The following is a 17,514-nucleotide window of genomic DNA, read 5'->3' on the forward strand; positions in this document are numbered from 1 at the left end:
ACCCCAAAGTAATGAGAAACTGAGGGTGCCCTCCTACCCCAAAGTATTGAGGCACTGAGGAAGCCCTCCTAACTCTCTACCCCAAGGTATTAAGGAACTGAGGATGTCCTCCTACCTATCCACCCCAAATAATACGGCACTATGGAAGCCGTCCTACCCCTCAACCCCAAAGTATTGAGGAACTGAGGATGCCCTCCTAACTCTCCACTCCAAGGTATTAAGGAACTGAGAATGCCCTCCTACCCCTCCACGTTAAAGTATCAAGGCACTGAGGATGCCCTCCTACCCCTCTACCCCAAAAGTATTGAGAAACTGAGGGTGCCCTCCTACCCCAAAGTATTGAGGAACTGAGGATGTCCTCCTAACTCTCCACTCCAAGGTATTAAGGAACTGAGAATGCCCTCCTAACTCTCCACTTTAAAGTATCAAGGCACTGAGGATGTCCTCCTACCCCTCTACCCCAAAGTATTGAGAAACTGAGGGTGCCCTCCTACCCCAAAGTATTGAGGCACTGAGGAAGCCCTCCTAACTCTCTACCCCAAGGTATTAAGGAACTGAGGATGTCCTCCTACCTATCCATCCCAAATAATACGGCACTATGGAAGCCGTCCTACCCCTCAACCCCAAAGTATTGAGGAACTGAGGATGCCCTCCTAACTCTCCACTTGAAGGTATTAAGGAACTGAGAATGCCCTCCTACCTCTCCACGTTAAAGTATCAATGCACTGAGGATGCCCTCCTACCCCTCTACCCCAAAGTATTGAGAAATTGAGGGTGCCCTCCTACCCCAAAGTATTGAGGAACTGAGGATGCCCTCCTAACTCTCCACTCCAAGGTATTAAGCAACTGAGAATGCCCTCCTACCTCTCCACGTTAAAGTATCAAGGCACTGAGGATGCCCTCCTACCCCTCTACCCCAAAGTATTGAGAAACTGAGGGTGCCCTCCTACCCCAAAGTATTGAGGCACTGAGGAAGCCCTCCTAACTCTCTACCCCAAAGTATTAAGGAACTGAGGATGTCCTCCTACCTATCCACCCCAAATAATACGGCACTATGGAAGCCGTCCTACCCCTCAACCCCAAAGTATTGAGGAACTGAGGATGCCCTCCTAACTCTCCACTCCAAGGTATTAAGGAACTGAGAATGCCCTCCTACCTCTCCACGTTAAAGTATCAAGGCACTGAGGATGCCCTCCTACCCCTCTACCCCAAAGTATTGAGAAACTGAGGGTGCCCTCCTACCCCAAAGTATTGAGGAACTGAGGATGCCCTCCTAACTCTCCACTCCAAGGTATTAAGGAACTGAGAATGCCCTCCTACCTCTCCACGTTAAAGTATCAAGGCACTGAGGATGCCCTCCTACCCCTCTACCCCAAAGTATTGAGAAACTGAGGGTGCCCTCCTACCCCAAAGTATTGAGGAACTGAGGATGCCCTCCTAACTCTCCACTCCAAGGTATTAAGGAACTGAGGATGTCCTCCTACCTATCCACCCCAAATAATACGGCACTATGGAAGCCGTCCTACCCCTCAACCCCAAAGTATTGAGGAACTGTGGATGTCCTCCTAACTCTCCACTCCAAGGTATTAAGGAACTGAGAATGCCCTCCTACCTCTCCACGTTAAAGTATCAAGGCACTGAGGATGCCCTCCTACCCCTCTACCCCAAAGTATTGAGAAACTGAGGGTGCCTTCCTACCCCAAAGTATTGAGGAACTGAGGGTGCCCTCCTAACTCTCCACTCCAAGGTATTAAGGAACTGAGAATGCCCTCCTACCTCTCCACGTTAAAGTATCAAGGCACTGAGGATGCCCTCCTACCCCTCTACCCCAAAGTATTGAGAAACTGAGGGTGCCCTCCTAACTCTCCATTCCAAGGTATTAAGGATCTGAGGATGCCCTCCTACCTCTCCACGTTAAAGTATCGAGGCACTGAGGATGCCCTGCTACACCTCCACCCCAAAGTATTGAGGAACTGAGGGTGCCTCGTACTCCTCCACCAAGCTGCATCTGTTGACAAGTGACAAGCTGCTTCTGTTGACAAGCTGCATCTGGTGGCAGGTGACGTGGCAACTCATAAGCTGCATTTGTTATTATTATTATTATACAGCATTTATATAGTGCCAACAGTTTACGTAGCGCTTTACAACTTGAGGGTAGACAGTACAAATAAAATACATTTTAATACAGTAGGAATCAAAGGTCCCTGCTCCTTAGAGCTTACAATCTAAGAATCTGTTGAAAGTGACAATCTGCTTCTGTTAACAAGCTGCATCTGGTGGCAGGTGACGTGGCAACTCATAAGCTGAATTTGTTATTATTATTATTATACAGGATTTATATAGTGCCAACAGTTTACGTAGCGCTTTACAACTTGAGGGTAGACAGTACAAATACAATACATTTTAATACACTAGGAATCAGAGGTCCCTGCTCATAGAGCTTACAATCTAAGAATCTGTTGAAAGTGACAATCTGCTTCTGTTGACAAGCTGCATCTGGTGGCAGGTGACGTGGCAATTGACAAGCTGCATCTGTTGATGAGTGTCAAACTGCATCTGGTGGCAGACGACATGGCAACTCATAAGCTGCATCCAGAGGTTGACAAACCAGAGGTTGACAATGAATAGAAATAATGCGCTTCAATCATTCTGACACTATATCAACTATGGTGCAGTGATAATGGAATTGCCAACACCATCCATCGCCCCGACAAATTACCTGTGAAAAGACCCATAAAAAAGCACCATTAAAGTCCCATCTTTTCAATGACATCACTCCATTAAACAGATTGATAGAAGATCTGCATGGAGTTTGTTTTTGTTATAATGCCCCTGCAATGGATTTGCTTGGTTTAAACTGAAAAGTTAATTTAGGATAGATACATACATAGTGCAGCCAAGGCGATGTCTTGTCCCCTTCATATACCCAAATCTGGAGCTTTCTATTTCTCTTATTCAAAATGAATAATTGTCGACGAGTGTCAAACTGCATCTGGTGGCAGGCGACATGGCAACTCATAAGCTGCATCTGTTGAACGTGACAATCTGCTTCTGTTGAAAAGCTGCATCTAGTGGCAGGGGACGTGGCAATTGACAAGCTGCATCTGTTGACAAGTGTCAAACTGCATCTGGTGGCAGGCGGCATGGCAACTCATAAGCTGCATTCAGAGGTTGACAAAGGAACCGTCCAGAGTTCCGAAACGCGTCCCTTTCTTATGACCTCACATCCTCCGCTCTGCGGTCCAGGCTGGTTACAGAGTCTCTCAGCATTTGACATCACTTCTGGGTCCTTCTCCTCTCCGCGCTGATGACGCCGGCTCCAACAGCGTTCCAGCGTCTCATCCTGCTGCGGACTGTGATAGATCCAGTGAGTCACACATCCATCATTCTGAAGACTTCCCTCCGCTGTGACCCCTTCCAATGCTGTTTTTTACAACTTCCATGATGTGCCTGTTCTATTCCTCCATCCTGTAAGTGTTTTTAACCCACTTGGGATATTAAAACAGTACCTGTGAAAAGACCCATAAAAAAAGCACCATTAAAGTCCCATCTTTTCAATGACATCACTCCATTAAACAGATTGATAGAAGATCTGCATGGAGTTTGTTTTTGTTATAATGCCCCTGCAATGGAATTGCTTGGTTTAAACTGAGAAGTTAATTTAGGATATATACATACATAGTGCAGCCAAGGCGATGTCTTGTCCCCACATATACCCAAATCTGGAGCTTTCTATTTCTATTATTTAAAATGAATAAACTCCATTAGTTATCAGAAATGGTGATATACAGTCCGGATGGGGTTTGGTTCATAACAGATTAGAATCAGATGAGAATAGAACATGGACAAGGAGGAGAGAGCAGAAATGGTACTTCCTCCCTCGACGCACAGAACACGACTAACGGCTACTGCCCTGCTCTGCTATTTATAGGCTTTGCTGCGCTGTGACGTCATCGAGGCTGTCTGGCAGAAAAAACGGTTCCAGAGCTGGGTCTCCATGGAGACGGTGGGGCAGGGAAGGCGATCACGTGGGTAAGGGATGGCAGCCACGTGTGTAAGTCACGTGTGTAAGTGATGGCAGCCACGTGTGTAAGTGATGGCAGCCACTATCTTCCGGTTCCGTGTGAGGAGAGCGGACTCAGGAGGACACCGAGCTCGGGTTGTCACCAGAGGCGGCTCTCTAATTAGACGGTCGCTTAAGGCCTCGCCGGCTGCTTACTATCCCTGACATGGAGGGAATGTCCCCGGTCGGTGTCCCCAGCACCGGCGTTTTTATAGTTTTCCCCCTCCGGTATCAGACTGACTACTCAGCACTGCACCGTCCGAGCTCTCAGGGTCAGTGGACGGCTCCGTGTTCTCCCCTCCCCCAACTCCTCCCCTTCTGCCGGGCTCTGCTCTCATCTCCTGCCATGTGCAGAGCTGGGAGCTCAGATAATAATAATAATACCTCTCCGATCCGCTCTGCAGGATGGACCGTCTGCAGAGGAGGACTTGTCAGAGAGGAGATCATCAGGGAGCCTCAAGGTACAGCAAGACTTCACCCCCAGACCGAGGAGGGCGCCCCAAAAATCAATACTGACAACCCCCCCACACCCAGCCCTGATGATATGTATCCCACCCGGCATATGAGGCCATCCACTGACCCCCTGTCATTATTATCCTAATCATCTCCCTGTGCCTGGCATCCCACCACCCTACCCCCTGTCATCATCATCCCCCCTGTACCCCTCTGCCAGCTTACTACCACCCCACCCCCTGTCATCCTCATACCCCTTTACCAGATTCCCTATACCGCTCTGCCAGCTTCCTACCACCCCATCCATCATCTTCATCCCCCTGTACCCCTCTGCCACCATCCCACCCCGTCATCATCATCATCCCCCTGTCATCTTCCCCCCCCTGCACCCCTCTGCCAGCTTCCTCCCACCCGCCATCTTCATCCCCCCTGTAGTCCACTGCCAGCTTCCTACCACCCCACCCCCTGTCATCTTCATCCCCCTTTACCAGATTCCCTATACCGCTCTTCCTACCACCCCATCCATCATCTTCATCCCCCTGCACTCCTCTGCCAGCTTCCTACCACCCCACCCCTGTCATCTTCCCCCCTGTACTCCTCTGCCAGCTTCCTATCCCCCCCCCCCGTACTCTACTGCCAGCTTCCTACCACCCCACCATCTTCATCCCCCCTGTACCAGCTTCCTACCACCCCACCCCTGTCATCTTCATCCCCCGGTACCCCTCTGCCACCAGCTTCCTACCACCCCACCCCTGTCATCTTAATCTCTCTGTATCCTTCTGCCAGCTTTCTACCTCCCCATCCCGTCATATTCATCCCCCTGTACCCCTCTGCCAGCTTACTACCACCCCACCCCTGTCATCTTCATCCCCCGGTACCCCTCTGCCACCAGATTCCTACCACCCCACCCCTGTCATCTTAATCTCTCTGTATCCCTCTGCCAGCTTTCTATCTCCCCATCCCGTGTCATCTTCATCCCCCCTGTAGTCCACTGCCAGCTTCCTACCACCCCACCCCCTGTCATCTTCATCCCCCTTTACCAGATTCCCTATACCGCTCTTCCTACCACCCCATCCATTATCTTCATCCCCCTGCACTCCTCTGCCAGCTTCCTACCACCCCACCCCTGTCATCTTCCCCCCTGTACTCCTCTGCCAGCTTCCTATCCCCCCCCCCTGTACTCTACTGCCAGCTTCCTATCACCCCACCATCTTCATCCCCCCTGTACCAGCTTCCTACCACCCCACCCCTGTCATCTTCCCCCCTGTACTCCTCTGTCAGCTTCCTATCCCCCCCCCGTACTCTACTGCCAGCTTCCTACCACCCCACCGTCTTCATCCCCCCTGTACCAGCTTCCTACCACCCCACCCCTGTCATCTTCATCCCCCGGTACCCCTCTGCCACCAGCTTCCTACCACCCCACCCCTGTCATCTTAATCTCTCTGTATCCCTCTGCCAGCTTTCTACCTCCCCATCCCGTCATATTCATCCCCCTGTACCCCTCTGCCAGCTTCCTACCACCCCACCCCTGTCATCTTCCCCCTGTACTCCTCTGCCAGCTTCCTATCCCCCCCCCCCCCTGTACTCTACTGCCAGCTTCCTACCACCCCACCATCTTCATCCCCCCTGTACCAGCTTCCTACCACCCCTGTCATCATCATCCCCCCTGCACCCCTCTGCCAGCTTACACCCCTCTGCTAGCTTACTACCACTCCACCCCTGTCATCTTTATCCCCCTGTTTCCCTCTGCCAGCTTCCTACCACCCCACCACTGTCATCTTCATTCCCCTGTTCCCCTCTGCCAGCTTCCTACCACCCCACCACTGTCATCTTCATTCCCCTGTTCCCCTCTGCCAGCTTCCTACCACCCCACCCCTGTCATCTTCATCCCCCTGTACTCCACTGCCAGCATCCTACCACCCCACCCCTTGTCATCTTCACTCCCCCCCCCGAATCCCCGCTGCCAGCTTCCTACCACCCCACCCCATCATCTTCATCCCCCTGTACTCCACTGCCAGGTTCCTATCATGCCATCCACTATCATTGTCCCCATACCCCGCCTCTGACATCCTACCACCCTGACCCCTGTCATCAACATACCCATCAGCCCCCTGTACCCCACTACTAGCATCCAACCACCATACCCCATCATCTTCTTTATCTCCATCCCCCCTGTACCCCACTGCCAGCTTCCTACCACCACACCCATTGTCATCAACATCCCCATCCTACCCCTATTATTATAGGGGGAGATATGATCTCAGCCTCTCACCCCAATGCTGCCATCCAACCAAGTGTACCCCAACCGTTGCATCACACACCACAATACTGCCCTGCCACCCAGTGAGAGGTAATGATGTGCAGTAACCTCTAGCAACCAATCATTGAGTGGTAATATTGTACAGTAACCTCTAGCAACCAATCAGTGAGCCTGGCGCAATCAGTGAGTGTGAACCAGATCTTTATGCTTACATTATTAAAGGTTTTTTTGGATAAGTCTATGTGCGTGTTTGTTTTTTGGGATATTGGGGTGGAGAGCGAAATTGGTAGGGGGGGAGCCAGGAAAATGTTTGTCCAGGGTCCAGTCAATATTAAAGATGGCCCTGGGTGTCTCCAGGCGGGCAGGGTGAGGAGGCTGGCACACACTGGGGTAAAGCAATGGAGGTTCCAACCAGCTGAAACCCCCCACCCCCCCTCACACTGAGAACATCTCATCAGCTGCAGCCAATGTCGGGCTCTAACGCCGTCCTAGACTTCTACCAAAGCCGACACTGTTTTGCATGGCATCCCTTGTATCATGTCCACACAGTCTCTGACCATCCCTTGTATCATGTCCGCACAGTCTCTGACCATCCCTTGTATCATGTCCACACAGTCTCTGACCATCCCTTGTATCATGTCCGCACAGTCTCTGACCATCTCTTGTATGATGGCTGCACAGTCTCTGACCATCCCTTGTATCATGTCCGCACAGTCTCTGGCCATCTCTTGTATCATGGCCGCACAGTCTCTGACCATCCCTTGTATCATGGCCGCACAGTCCCTGACCATCCCTTGTATCATGGCCGCACAGTCTCTGACCAACTCTTGTATCCTGGCTGCACAGTCTCTGACCATCTCTTGTATCATCCCTTGTATCATGGCCGCACAGTCTCTGACCATCTCTTGTATTATGGCCGCACAGTCTCTGACCATCCCTTGTATCATGGCCGCACAGTCTCTGACCATCCCTTGTATCATGGCCGCACAGTCTCTGACCATCCCTTGCATCATGGCCGCACAGTTTCTGACCATCTCTTGTATCATGGCCGCACAGTCTCTGACCATCCCTTGTATCATGGCCGTACAGTCTTTGACCATCCCTTGTTTCATGGCCACACTGTCTCTGACCATCCCTTGTATCATGGCCGCACAGTCTCTGACCATCTCTTGTATCGTGGCCGCACAGTCTCTGGCCATCTCTTGTATTGTGGCCGCACAGTCTCTGGCCATCTCTTGTATCACGGCCGCACAGTCTCTGACCATCCCTTGTATCATGGCCGCACAGTCTCTGACCATCTCTTGTATCATGGCCGCACAGTCTCTGGCCATCTCTTCTATCACGGCCGCACAGTCTCTGACCATCCCTTGTATCATGGCCGCACAGTCTCTGACCATCTCTTGTATTATGGCCGCACAGTCTCTGACCATGCCTTGTATCATGGCCGCACAGTCTCTGACCATCCCTTGTATCATGGCCGCACAGTCTCTGACCATCTCTTGTATCATGGCCGCACAGTCTCTGACCATCCCTTGTATCATGGCCGCACAGTCTCTGACCATCTCTTGTATCACGGCCGCACAGTCTCTGACCATCCCTTGTATCATGGCCGCACAGTCTCTGACCATCTCTTGTATCATGGCCGCACAGTCTCTGGCCATCTCTTCTATCATGGCCGCACAGTCTCTGACCATCCCTTGTATCATGGCCGCACAGTCTCTGACCATCTCTTGTATTATGGCCGCACAGTCTCTGACCATGCCTTGTATCATGGCCGCACAGTCTCTGACCATCCCTTGTATCATGGCCGCACAGTCTCTGACCATCTCTTGTATCATGGCCGCACAGTCTCTGACCATCCCTTGTATCATGGCCGCACTGTCTCTGACCATCTCTTCTATCATGGCCGCACAGTCTCTGACCATCCCTTGTATGATGGCCGCACAGTCTCTGACCATCCCTTGCATCATGGCCGCACTGTCTCTGACCATCTCTTGTATCATGGCCGCACAGTCTCTGACCATCTCTTGTATCATGGCCGCACAGTCTCTGACCATCTCTTGTATCATGGCCGCACAGTCTCTGGCCATCTCTTGTATCATGGCCACACAGTCTCTGGCCATCTCTAACCAGAGGTCCCCCCCCCCCCACATTAGAGTTCCGTTTTAAATGCAAGTTGGAACTCTGCAGACCTTGATGTAAAGGGGAATGCTGTGCAATCTGATATAAGGTGATCTCTGGTCACCAGAGCCCCCTCTTACATAAGAGTTCCCCTTTACATCAAATTCTTCAGCATTCCCCTTTACATCATGATCGGCAGCACTCCCCTTTACATCAAAGTTCCCCTTGCACTGTAAGGGTAATCCTGCAGACTCTGATGTAAGGGGGAACTCTCTGCTGGGTTATATTAACCTGACTAGGGCTGCAACTAACGATTATTTTCATAATCGATTAGTTGGCCGATTACTGTTTAGATTAATTGGTTAATAACTTTAAAAAAAAAAGTGTGGTGTATAATTTAGCTAATATGTAAAGTTTTAAAAAAAGACAATTTATGCTTAAAAATCTTTATGCAGTGGTAAATAAAAATAGCCAACTATATGGTTAGGGAGCAAAATATCTAATCCACTCTGAGAATAACAGACAGAAGAGATATACTGTATATACTATTAGAGGAGAGATAAGAACGTTCGTTCGATTTTCTAATCGTTAGTGGGGTCAAATCGACGTTCATTTTCAACCACAGTAATGGGAAAATTTGGAAATAATAAAAAACTTCGTGGTGAAAGGAATTATCAGACAGTGTATGTGGTTTTCGTTCAGAAATTACAATTATTTTAAAAACAGAATGTTATAAACAAGTGAAAATTTCAAACATTCATTCATCGAATGTACAAAGATTTTTCATCTGCATATTCTCATCTGAATATTGATCGGTGTGGCCAGCATAAGGCTCGGTGCACACCTATGCAGTTTTCTTTTGATCTGTTTCTGCAGTGCTCTGTGCTGTGCGTTTTGATTTTTGCGCACGTGATTTTGCTGCGATTTGCATTTTTGCATTTTTTTTTGGCCAATTTGTTTTTGGGCAGATTAAAAAACACAAATTGCTGGAAAAACGCATTACATGCTTTTCTTCAGCTTCTCCATTGAAGTATGTTTTGCGTTAAAAAAAAGTCACCGACGCTTTCCAAATACGCAGCGGCTGAAAAGACATAGATGTGAACGTGTCCCATAGGAAACCATGTACATGAACTGTAGTGCGTTTCTGCAAAAAGCACCAAAAAGCACATAGATGTGAACCAGGTGTAAGACGTTTAGTAACATAATGGGGTTAAAAAAACGAATATTAGCCCTTTATAGTACAAAAAAAGCAAATAATCACTACTGTAAGGGGTTCATTTTTTTTACTGTAGAACTGTGAAAGAAATAGTTACAGTAGCGATTATTTGCTGTTTTTGTACTATAAAGGGCTCATTTTAGTTTTTTTTTTAACCACATTATGTTACTGGCCGATTAATCGATTATGAAAATAGTAATCGATTAATTTCATAATCGATTAGTTGTCGATTAATCGATTAGTTGTTTCAGCCCTAAACCTGACCTTCATGTAAATGGAGATTTATGGTTTTTGACTTTGACTGTTGTTATAACTTTAACAAATTGCTAGTAGCAGCTGCACAAATTTACTCTATAGCTGTGTGCATGTAAAAAAAAAAAAAAAAAATACACACACACACACACCTTAGTGAACAGCGAACGTACAGCATTGCGCCCGCTGGTCACCTTTTTGGGTGCCTATTAATGCCTGCGGGTCTAATCAGGTGCTTCCAAAAAACACCCTTGCCGCTGTAATTCAGGTGCCCGGCGCCCGAAAAGGGGCAGGACACCTGAATAGGGGGTGTCAGCGGCGACCATGCAATGCATGAATCTATCTATGGTGATAGAGCGATGCCAGGAGAGAGGGGGCGGCGCTCCTGTGCCCTCTATGGACGCGCCGCCACTGGAGCTCCGTGTGCTGAAGAACTACAAGGAGTGATTGTAGTGGAATAGAAAGGAACTGTTCAGCTTTGTGTTAGGAACTGTTAAAGACTGCCATAGGAGACAGCATTCCTGCACATGCAGATGTGGCGTCTTGCTGGATGCCTTTCCCTGCATGGCTGTCCTCCTATTGAAGTATCTGCCAATTAATCTTGCAACTACCTGAGGGTGTCCTGGCCCTAACCCTTTCTCCCCCCAAAAAGTTTGTTAAGAGAAATAAACTTTCTTTTGCATTCAAGAAGTGTCCGGCGCCCAATAAGTTTAACTACTCTGCACCCACCATGCCTCACAACCCACTATATACAGAAGGATGTCAGCTATCTCTGGCCCTGGAGGTTCTTATTAGATCAAAGGAGGCCTGGAGACCTTTCTACAGAGAGAAATAAATGTCATTTCACCTCAGTGCATTCAATACTTCCATACACATCTGACCCATATTGAAGATTAAGGTCATCTTACCTCAGATCTTTTACGTCTATGATACTCGTCCCATACAGAGAAATATGGGGGATCTTTTTTTACACCCTTACACATGACAATCCTATAGAGATCTGTTCCAGATATCACCTCAGCATGTATATTTCAATAGATTCCATAGATGGAAATATAAAGAAGTGTTTACCTCGGGGCATATGACATTTGTATGGAAATCTGTCCTATTTAGAGAAGTACAGCTCGCTTATCTGCAACGGATTTGCCCTTTTGCAGAAATGTTTCCCAAATTCATAAGTAAACAAGTGTGGAGAAATGCGCATTATTTTTACTGTATTTATTGTGAATCCTGCGGCCTGGGTGAGGGAGTTACTGTGCAGAAATGTCTATTTATATACTTAAAGTGACACTAAAGGTTATTTTTTTTTTTTAAATAACTAACATATCATACTTCCCTCCACTGTGAAGCTCGTTGTGCACAGAGTGGCCCCGATCCTCCTCTTCTGGGGTCCCCCGGCGGCTCTCTCGGCTCCTCCCCACATCAGATAACCCCCTAGGACAGTGATGACGAACCTTGGCACCCCAGATGTTTTGGAACTACATTTCCCACGATGCTCATACACTCTACAGTGTAGTGGAGCATCATGGGAATTGTAGTTCCAAAACACTGGGGTGCCAAGGTTCGCCATCACTGCCCTAGGAGAAGCGCTCTCCCGGGGAATTACCTTTCGGGCGCGCTCCCGAGTCCAGCATTCCGCGTCCATAGACGCCAAATGCAGGACTCGGCCCGCCCCCCCCCCCCCGGCAGCCGCGTCATTGGATTTGATTGACAGCAGCGGGAGCCAATGGCTGTGCTGCTATCAATCTATTCAATCAACAGCCGAGAACCCCCTAGCAGACAGACAGCGCGTCCCTGTGGGACAAGTTTCGAGGGTTCAGGTAAGTAAAACGAGGGGGGGGGGGGGCGGTCACTGACAGGCAGGGATGGACTGGCCATCGGGACTACTGGGAGATTCCTGGTGGGCCGATGGCTCAGTGTGGGCCAGTTTCACTTTCAGCCGCATCTGCGGTGCGCGGCGATCTACTCGTCAACCGCCAACAGCTGGCGCCTGACGGGTAGATCCAGATTAGCCAGCATGCAGAGTAGCACAGGGAGCTTCTGTAGTAGTAAGTTCTCTCTCTCGTATCATCACGCTGTTCCCCGGCGGCCCCTCCTCTCTTCTCGTCTATACAAATTGGCTTGTAAGATCATCTGGTATAGACGAGAAGAGAGGAGGGGCTGCCGGGGAACAGCGTGATGACACGAGAGAGAGAACTTACTACTACAGAAGCTCCCTGCGCTACTCTGCATGCTGGCTAGTAAGATCCCATAATGTGCCATGTGCCCCACAATGTATCCTGATGATGTGCCACATAATGTGCCCCGTGCTCTAATGTGCCATGTGCCCCGTGCTCTAATGTGCCATGTGCCCCATCATGTGCCCTGTGCCCTGATGTGCCACGTGCCCTAATGTGCTATGTGCCCTGATGTGCCATAATGTGCCCTGATGTGCCCTAATGTGCCATGTGGCCTGATGTGCCCCGTGCCCTGATGTGCTATGTGCCCTGAGCCCTGATGTGCCATGTGCCCCATGCCCTGATGTTCCATGTGCCCTGATGTGCTATGTGCCCTGTGCCCTGATGTACCATGTGGCCTGATGTGCCCCATGCCCTGATGTGCCCCGTGCCCTGATGTCCTATGTGCCCTGATGTGTCCCATGCCCTGATGTGCTATGTGCCCCATAATGTGCCATGTGCCCTGATGTGCCCCGATGTGCTATGTGCCCCGTGCCCTGATGTGCTATGTGCCCCGTGCCCTGATGTGCCATGTGGCCTGATGTGCCCCGTGCCCTGATGTGCCAGTTCCCTGATGTGCTATGTGCCCTGATGTGCCACGTGCCCTGATGTGCCCCGTGCCCTGATGTGCTTTGCCCCGATGTCCTGTGCCCTGATGTGCCCTGTGCCCTGATGTCCTGTGCCCCGGTGTGCTGTGCCTCAATGTCGTGTGACCTGATGTTCTGTGCCCTGATGTGCTATACCCTGATGTGCTGTGCCCTGTACCCTGATGTGATGTACCCTGATGTACTGTGCCCTGACGTGTTGTGCCCTATTAGCTGATGTGCTGGGCTCTGTACCCTGATGTGCTGTGCCCTGATGTACTGTGACCTGTACCCTGATGTGCTGTGCCCTGTACCCTGATATGTTGTGCCCTGTACACTGATGTACTGGGCTCTGTACCCTGATGTGGCCTGGTGTGCTGTACCCTGATGCGCTGTACCCTGTACGCTGATGCACATTGACTGATGGACAAATGATCGAAAGCGTACCACTTGATTAAAAAGCCACTCAGAGCGGCAAGAATGTGGAATTCCCTTCCACAGGCGGTGGTCTCAGCAAGGAGCATCGATAGTTTCAAAAAACTGTTATGCCGCGTACACACGGTCGGACTTTTCGTCTACAAAAGTCCAACGGACGCTGACGGACTAAAGGTGGCTGGTAATCCGATCGTGTGTGGGCTTCTCCGGACTTTCAACGGACTTTTTTAGCCTCAAATCCGACGGACTTTAGATTTGAAGCATGCTTCAAATCTTTACGTCGTAAGTACGACGGACCCCGAAGTCCGCTCGTCTGTATGCTAGTCCGACGGACAAAAAAACGACGCATGCTCATAAGCAAAAACTAAACGGAAGCACTCGGTCTAGTAAAACTAGTGTTCGTATTGTAGGTAGCACATTCATCACGCTGCAAAATCTGTGATCGTTCAATGCAGCGCATTTTATTTCTTCTTTACGAAGGCTCTAAAGAACGAAGGTGTTTTGCTGTTCATAATCAGAGTTCTCCCAAACTGATTTCTGGATTCTTTTTCTCTTTGATCTCATGAATGATATAGTATGCCTTTTTAAAACAATGTTTCCATACTAATAATACTTTTTCCCCTTTTTATTTTTTATTTTTTTTATTTTTTTTAGGTTTGTAAAGTTAACACAAAGAACCCATTATTATTTTTTTTATTTTTTATAGTGTTTATTTTTTAGTTTTTAGATAAAGTTAACCCAAAGCACCGTTTTTGGTTACGTAATTTTTTGGATTTTCAAGACTTACCACTTGAACATTATTAACATTAGTAATGTATTTTTGGTGTGTTTTTTTTCAAACTCAATGAGATTGTTGTCCCTTGTTAATTTAACATTGTGTGTAAAATCAATGATTTCAAAGAAAACACATAAAGTCTTTTGCTAAACTCAAAAAATATCCATTTATTCATGGTCAAAATAAAATAAAGAGGAAGTCAACGCTGGAAAAAGTCGGTGTACCAGAAAATTGGGATCTTGAGGAGTCCATATAAGAGGGAGCACAATCTGGTCCAAGAATCCCAGAGATCAACAGCACCAGCAGATGATCTAGATGTCCCCAGACTGTGGTCCTACAACAGCCTGCGTCTTCTGTCAGACCAGACTGAACCCAGGTCATCATTTTCTTCTCTTCCCTGCAGCCTTTCCTCCACGCTGCCCTGCAGCCTTCCCTGTAGCCTTCTTTTGAGGCTGTGGCTCTGGTGTTTCAGTTGTGGCAGGAGGAGGAGGAGGAGGAGGAGGAGGAGGAGGAGGAGGAGGAGGAGGGGGGGCTGCCTCATGTAGTTGGGTGTTTTGTGTTAGCGTGCCCTGCAGCCCCTTATGGATTGTTTCCCCAAATAGGCGCTCACAAATGAGGCGCTGCTCCCAATCCATCTGAAGAAGCCTGCTGGCTAAGTAGCAGCCATAGGATTCTTCCGCTTCGGGGGGGCTTTTTAAAAAACGGGTGGCCTCTTGCATGAGGCGCAGGGATGCGTCCTGTGTGACCATCCCCTTCCTGGCCCTTTTTTTGGGAAGGTGGAGGGGAGGCACTTGGGATTCGGTCAGGCTTCTACTGGGCCCAGCCACCTCGCTTGGCCCAGCCACCTCACTGGGAGCAGCCACCTCACTGGGAGCAGCCACCTCACTGGGAGCAGCCACCTCCTGCCTGACACTGGGCCCAGCCTCCTCCAGGATGATGGTGAATCCGGCCTCCTCCAGGCTGTCCATGGGCCTGGTCTCCTCCTGCCTTCCACTTTCCCCACATTCCTCCTGGATGGACTCATCCTGTGTATAAAAAAAGGACAATAGTTTGAGTATATTTTTTTGGCTTCATCAATGACACACAGTTTGCTTCTCATGAATAGCAAATTCAATGTGAATACTTCTCTTTAATAAAAGAGTCTAATCAGACACCATAATTATTTCAAGCAGGTGCCAAACATATTTAGCCACTACTGTCAATTGATATGTATACCCAATTTTGAGTGCCAAATTATTTTAGACAATTATAACATCCAGTTAACATCATTAATATTAGTACAGTAAATATTTGTTTAAATCATTTACCTGACTCCAGATGGTCATATCTGGTTCATCCAGGATGGAAGACCCAGCTTGCTCCTCATCAGCCTCTGCTGGGGTGGAGGGAAGGGTGGAGGGAAGGGTGGAGGGAAGGGTTGAAAGTGATGGCCTGGCTTCATTCTGGTCATCCAGAAAACGGAGTTGATTGTAGTACCACAGCCTGGGTACATAAACATCATCTGCTGATGCTCCTGATCTCCTTGATTCCTGGATCTTCTTATGCTCCCTCTTATACATGTTCCTCAAGACCCCAATTTTCTTGAGCAATGTCTCCATTGTTGCTTCCGGGATGGTCGCCTGGACAAAGGCCAGAAGTCTCTCCAGCGTTGACTTCCTCACATGCTTAGCATAATACTGAGGGTGTTTCACCTCCCACAAATTCCTCATCTCTCGATATTTGGAAATAAAAGATGTAAGGAACTCTGGATCCTTAAATAGGGGATTCATTATATCTGGAAAAGATGAAGTCACAAGACAAAAAACACTTTTATTATAGGTTTCGGCTAACCCCTCATCATCTTCTCCCTATGTAGGCCTCATCAATCTATCAAGCCATATAGGCCGCTTGCTACAAAGTCATGACCATAAAAACCAAAAAAAAAAAAAAAATAAAAAAAGAATATATCTAAAATTACCTTCGTTTTGTAACGTCCAGGTCCACTATCACCTACCACAGAACGTACGTACGACACGTGCGCAAGGCTCTTTATACACTACGCATGTGTGAAACTCCGCCTGCGTCGCCCGCCCCTGACGTTCGAAATTAACTCATGTTCTCCGCCCCCTAATTCGACGCACAGAACGTACGTACGACACGTGCGCAAGGCTCTTTATACACTACGCATGTGTGAAACTCCGCCTGCGTCGCCCGCCCCTGACGTTCGAAATTAACTCATGTTCTCCGCCCCCTAATTCGACGCACAGAACGTACGTACGACACGTGCGCAAGGCTCTTTATACACTACGCATGTGTGAAACTCCGCCTGCGTCGCCCGCCCCTGACGTTCGAAATTAACTCATGTTCTCCGCCCATTTTTTGTTACGGCGCGTAGTGGAGTTAAAGAATGGCGGAGACACCTGAAATGTTGACGACCTCAGGTAGTGGAGACAGCCCGGAGGCTGGAACGTCAACAAAATCTGTGAGGCCTAGATTTAAGGCCTCTAATATGAGTTTTAAAGAGATGGTGGAGATGGTGGCCATTCTTCACAAAGACGACTATGATGGGAAGTATGGGCCGTACGCACGGCCAAATTTGCGCAAGGCCAAAATAATGGCGAAGGTGGTGGAAACTTTGCAGGCATCTTTTGGGGTCCAGCGCTCCAAAGACCAACTGCGAAAAAGATGGTCTGACCTGAAACTCAGGGAGCCGGATCAATACCGACGTATCCGGAAAGTTCTTAAAAAAAGTAAGTACTTGTCGTGTTTTTATCTTGTGTTTATTACCTTGTATATTGCTCCATGTGCTTTTCCTTCCTATCCGATTTTTGTTTTCATCGTTTTAAACGATCTTTTAAGAAACCTCGTTAGTTACATATCTATAGATATATACATATACACATATACATATATATATATATATATATATATATATACACACACATATATATATATATATATACATATATATATATATATATACACATACATATATATATATATATATATATACACATACATATATATATATACACATACATATATACATATATATATATATATATATATATACACATACATATATACATATATATATATATATACACACATACATATATATATAACTATATATAAATATATATATATATATCTAACTATA

General features: G+C 48.1%; 1 protein-coding gene and 1 long non-coding RNA gene across 4 annotated transcripts; both read right to left on the bottom strand.

Moving 5' to 3' along the window:
* Positions 1 to 2,162: 2,162 nt before the first annotated feature.
* On the bottom strand, positions 2,163 to 4,373 carry LOC141133409 (uncharacterized). 2 transcript variants are annotated; one of them, XR_012243062.1, is made up of 3 exons: positions 3,679 to 4,373; positions 2,888 to 3,509; positions 2,163 to 2,719 (listed from the first exon to the last, which is right to left on the bottom strand). It is a non-coding gene; the product is annotated as an uncharacterized lncRNA (long non-coding RNA). The 2 variants fall into 2 exon arrangements; XR_012243061.1 differs by having other exon boundaries at positions 2,163 to 3,509.
* Positions 4,374 to 13,593: 9,220 nt separating this feature from the next.
* Positions 13,594 to 17,257, bottom strand: LOC141133410 (uncharacterized). 2 transcript variants are annotated; one of them, XM_073622785.1, is made up of 3 exons: positions 15,683 to 17,257; positions 15,239 to 15,400; positions 13,594 to 15,202 (listed from the first exon to the last, which is right to left on the bottom strand). In XM_073622785.1, exons 1-3 carry the CDS (start codon positions 16,142 to 16,144, stop codon positions 14,756 to 14,758), a joined length of 1,071 nt encoding a protein of 356 aa, XP_073478886.1. In that variant the 5' UTR covers positions 16,145 to 17,257; the 3' UTR covers positions 13,594 to 14,755. The 2 variants fall into 2 exon arrangements, with proteins under 2 accessions (XP_073478886.1, XP_073478885.1); XM_073622784.1 differs by having other exon boundaries at positions 13,594 to 15,400.
* Between the last annotated feature and the right edge of the window lie 257 nt (positions 17,258 to 17,514).

Source organism: Aquarana catesbeiana, linkage group LG03 (assembly GCF_042186555.1).
Source record: "Aquarana catesbeiana isolate 2022-GZ linkage group LG03, ASM4218655v1, whole genome shotgun sequence".
Classification (NCBI taxonomy): Eukaryota; Metazoa; Chordata; class Amphibia; order Anura; family Ranidae; genus Aquarana; species Aquarana catesbeiana.

Bases quoted from the DNA above. Each gene is read 5' to 3' on its own strand.
- LOC141133410 (XM_073622784.1), bottom strand. From the start codon at position 16,144: ATGAATCCCCTATTTAAGGATCCAGAGTTCCTTACATCTTTTATTTCC. The intron at 15,401-15,682 runs GTAAATGATTTA...TTTTATACACAG, and splicing joins ATATGACCATCTGGAGTCAG to GATGAGTCCATCCAGGAGGA.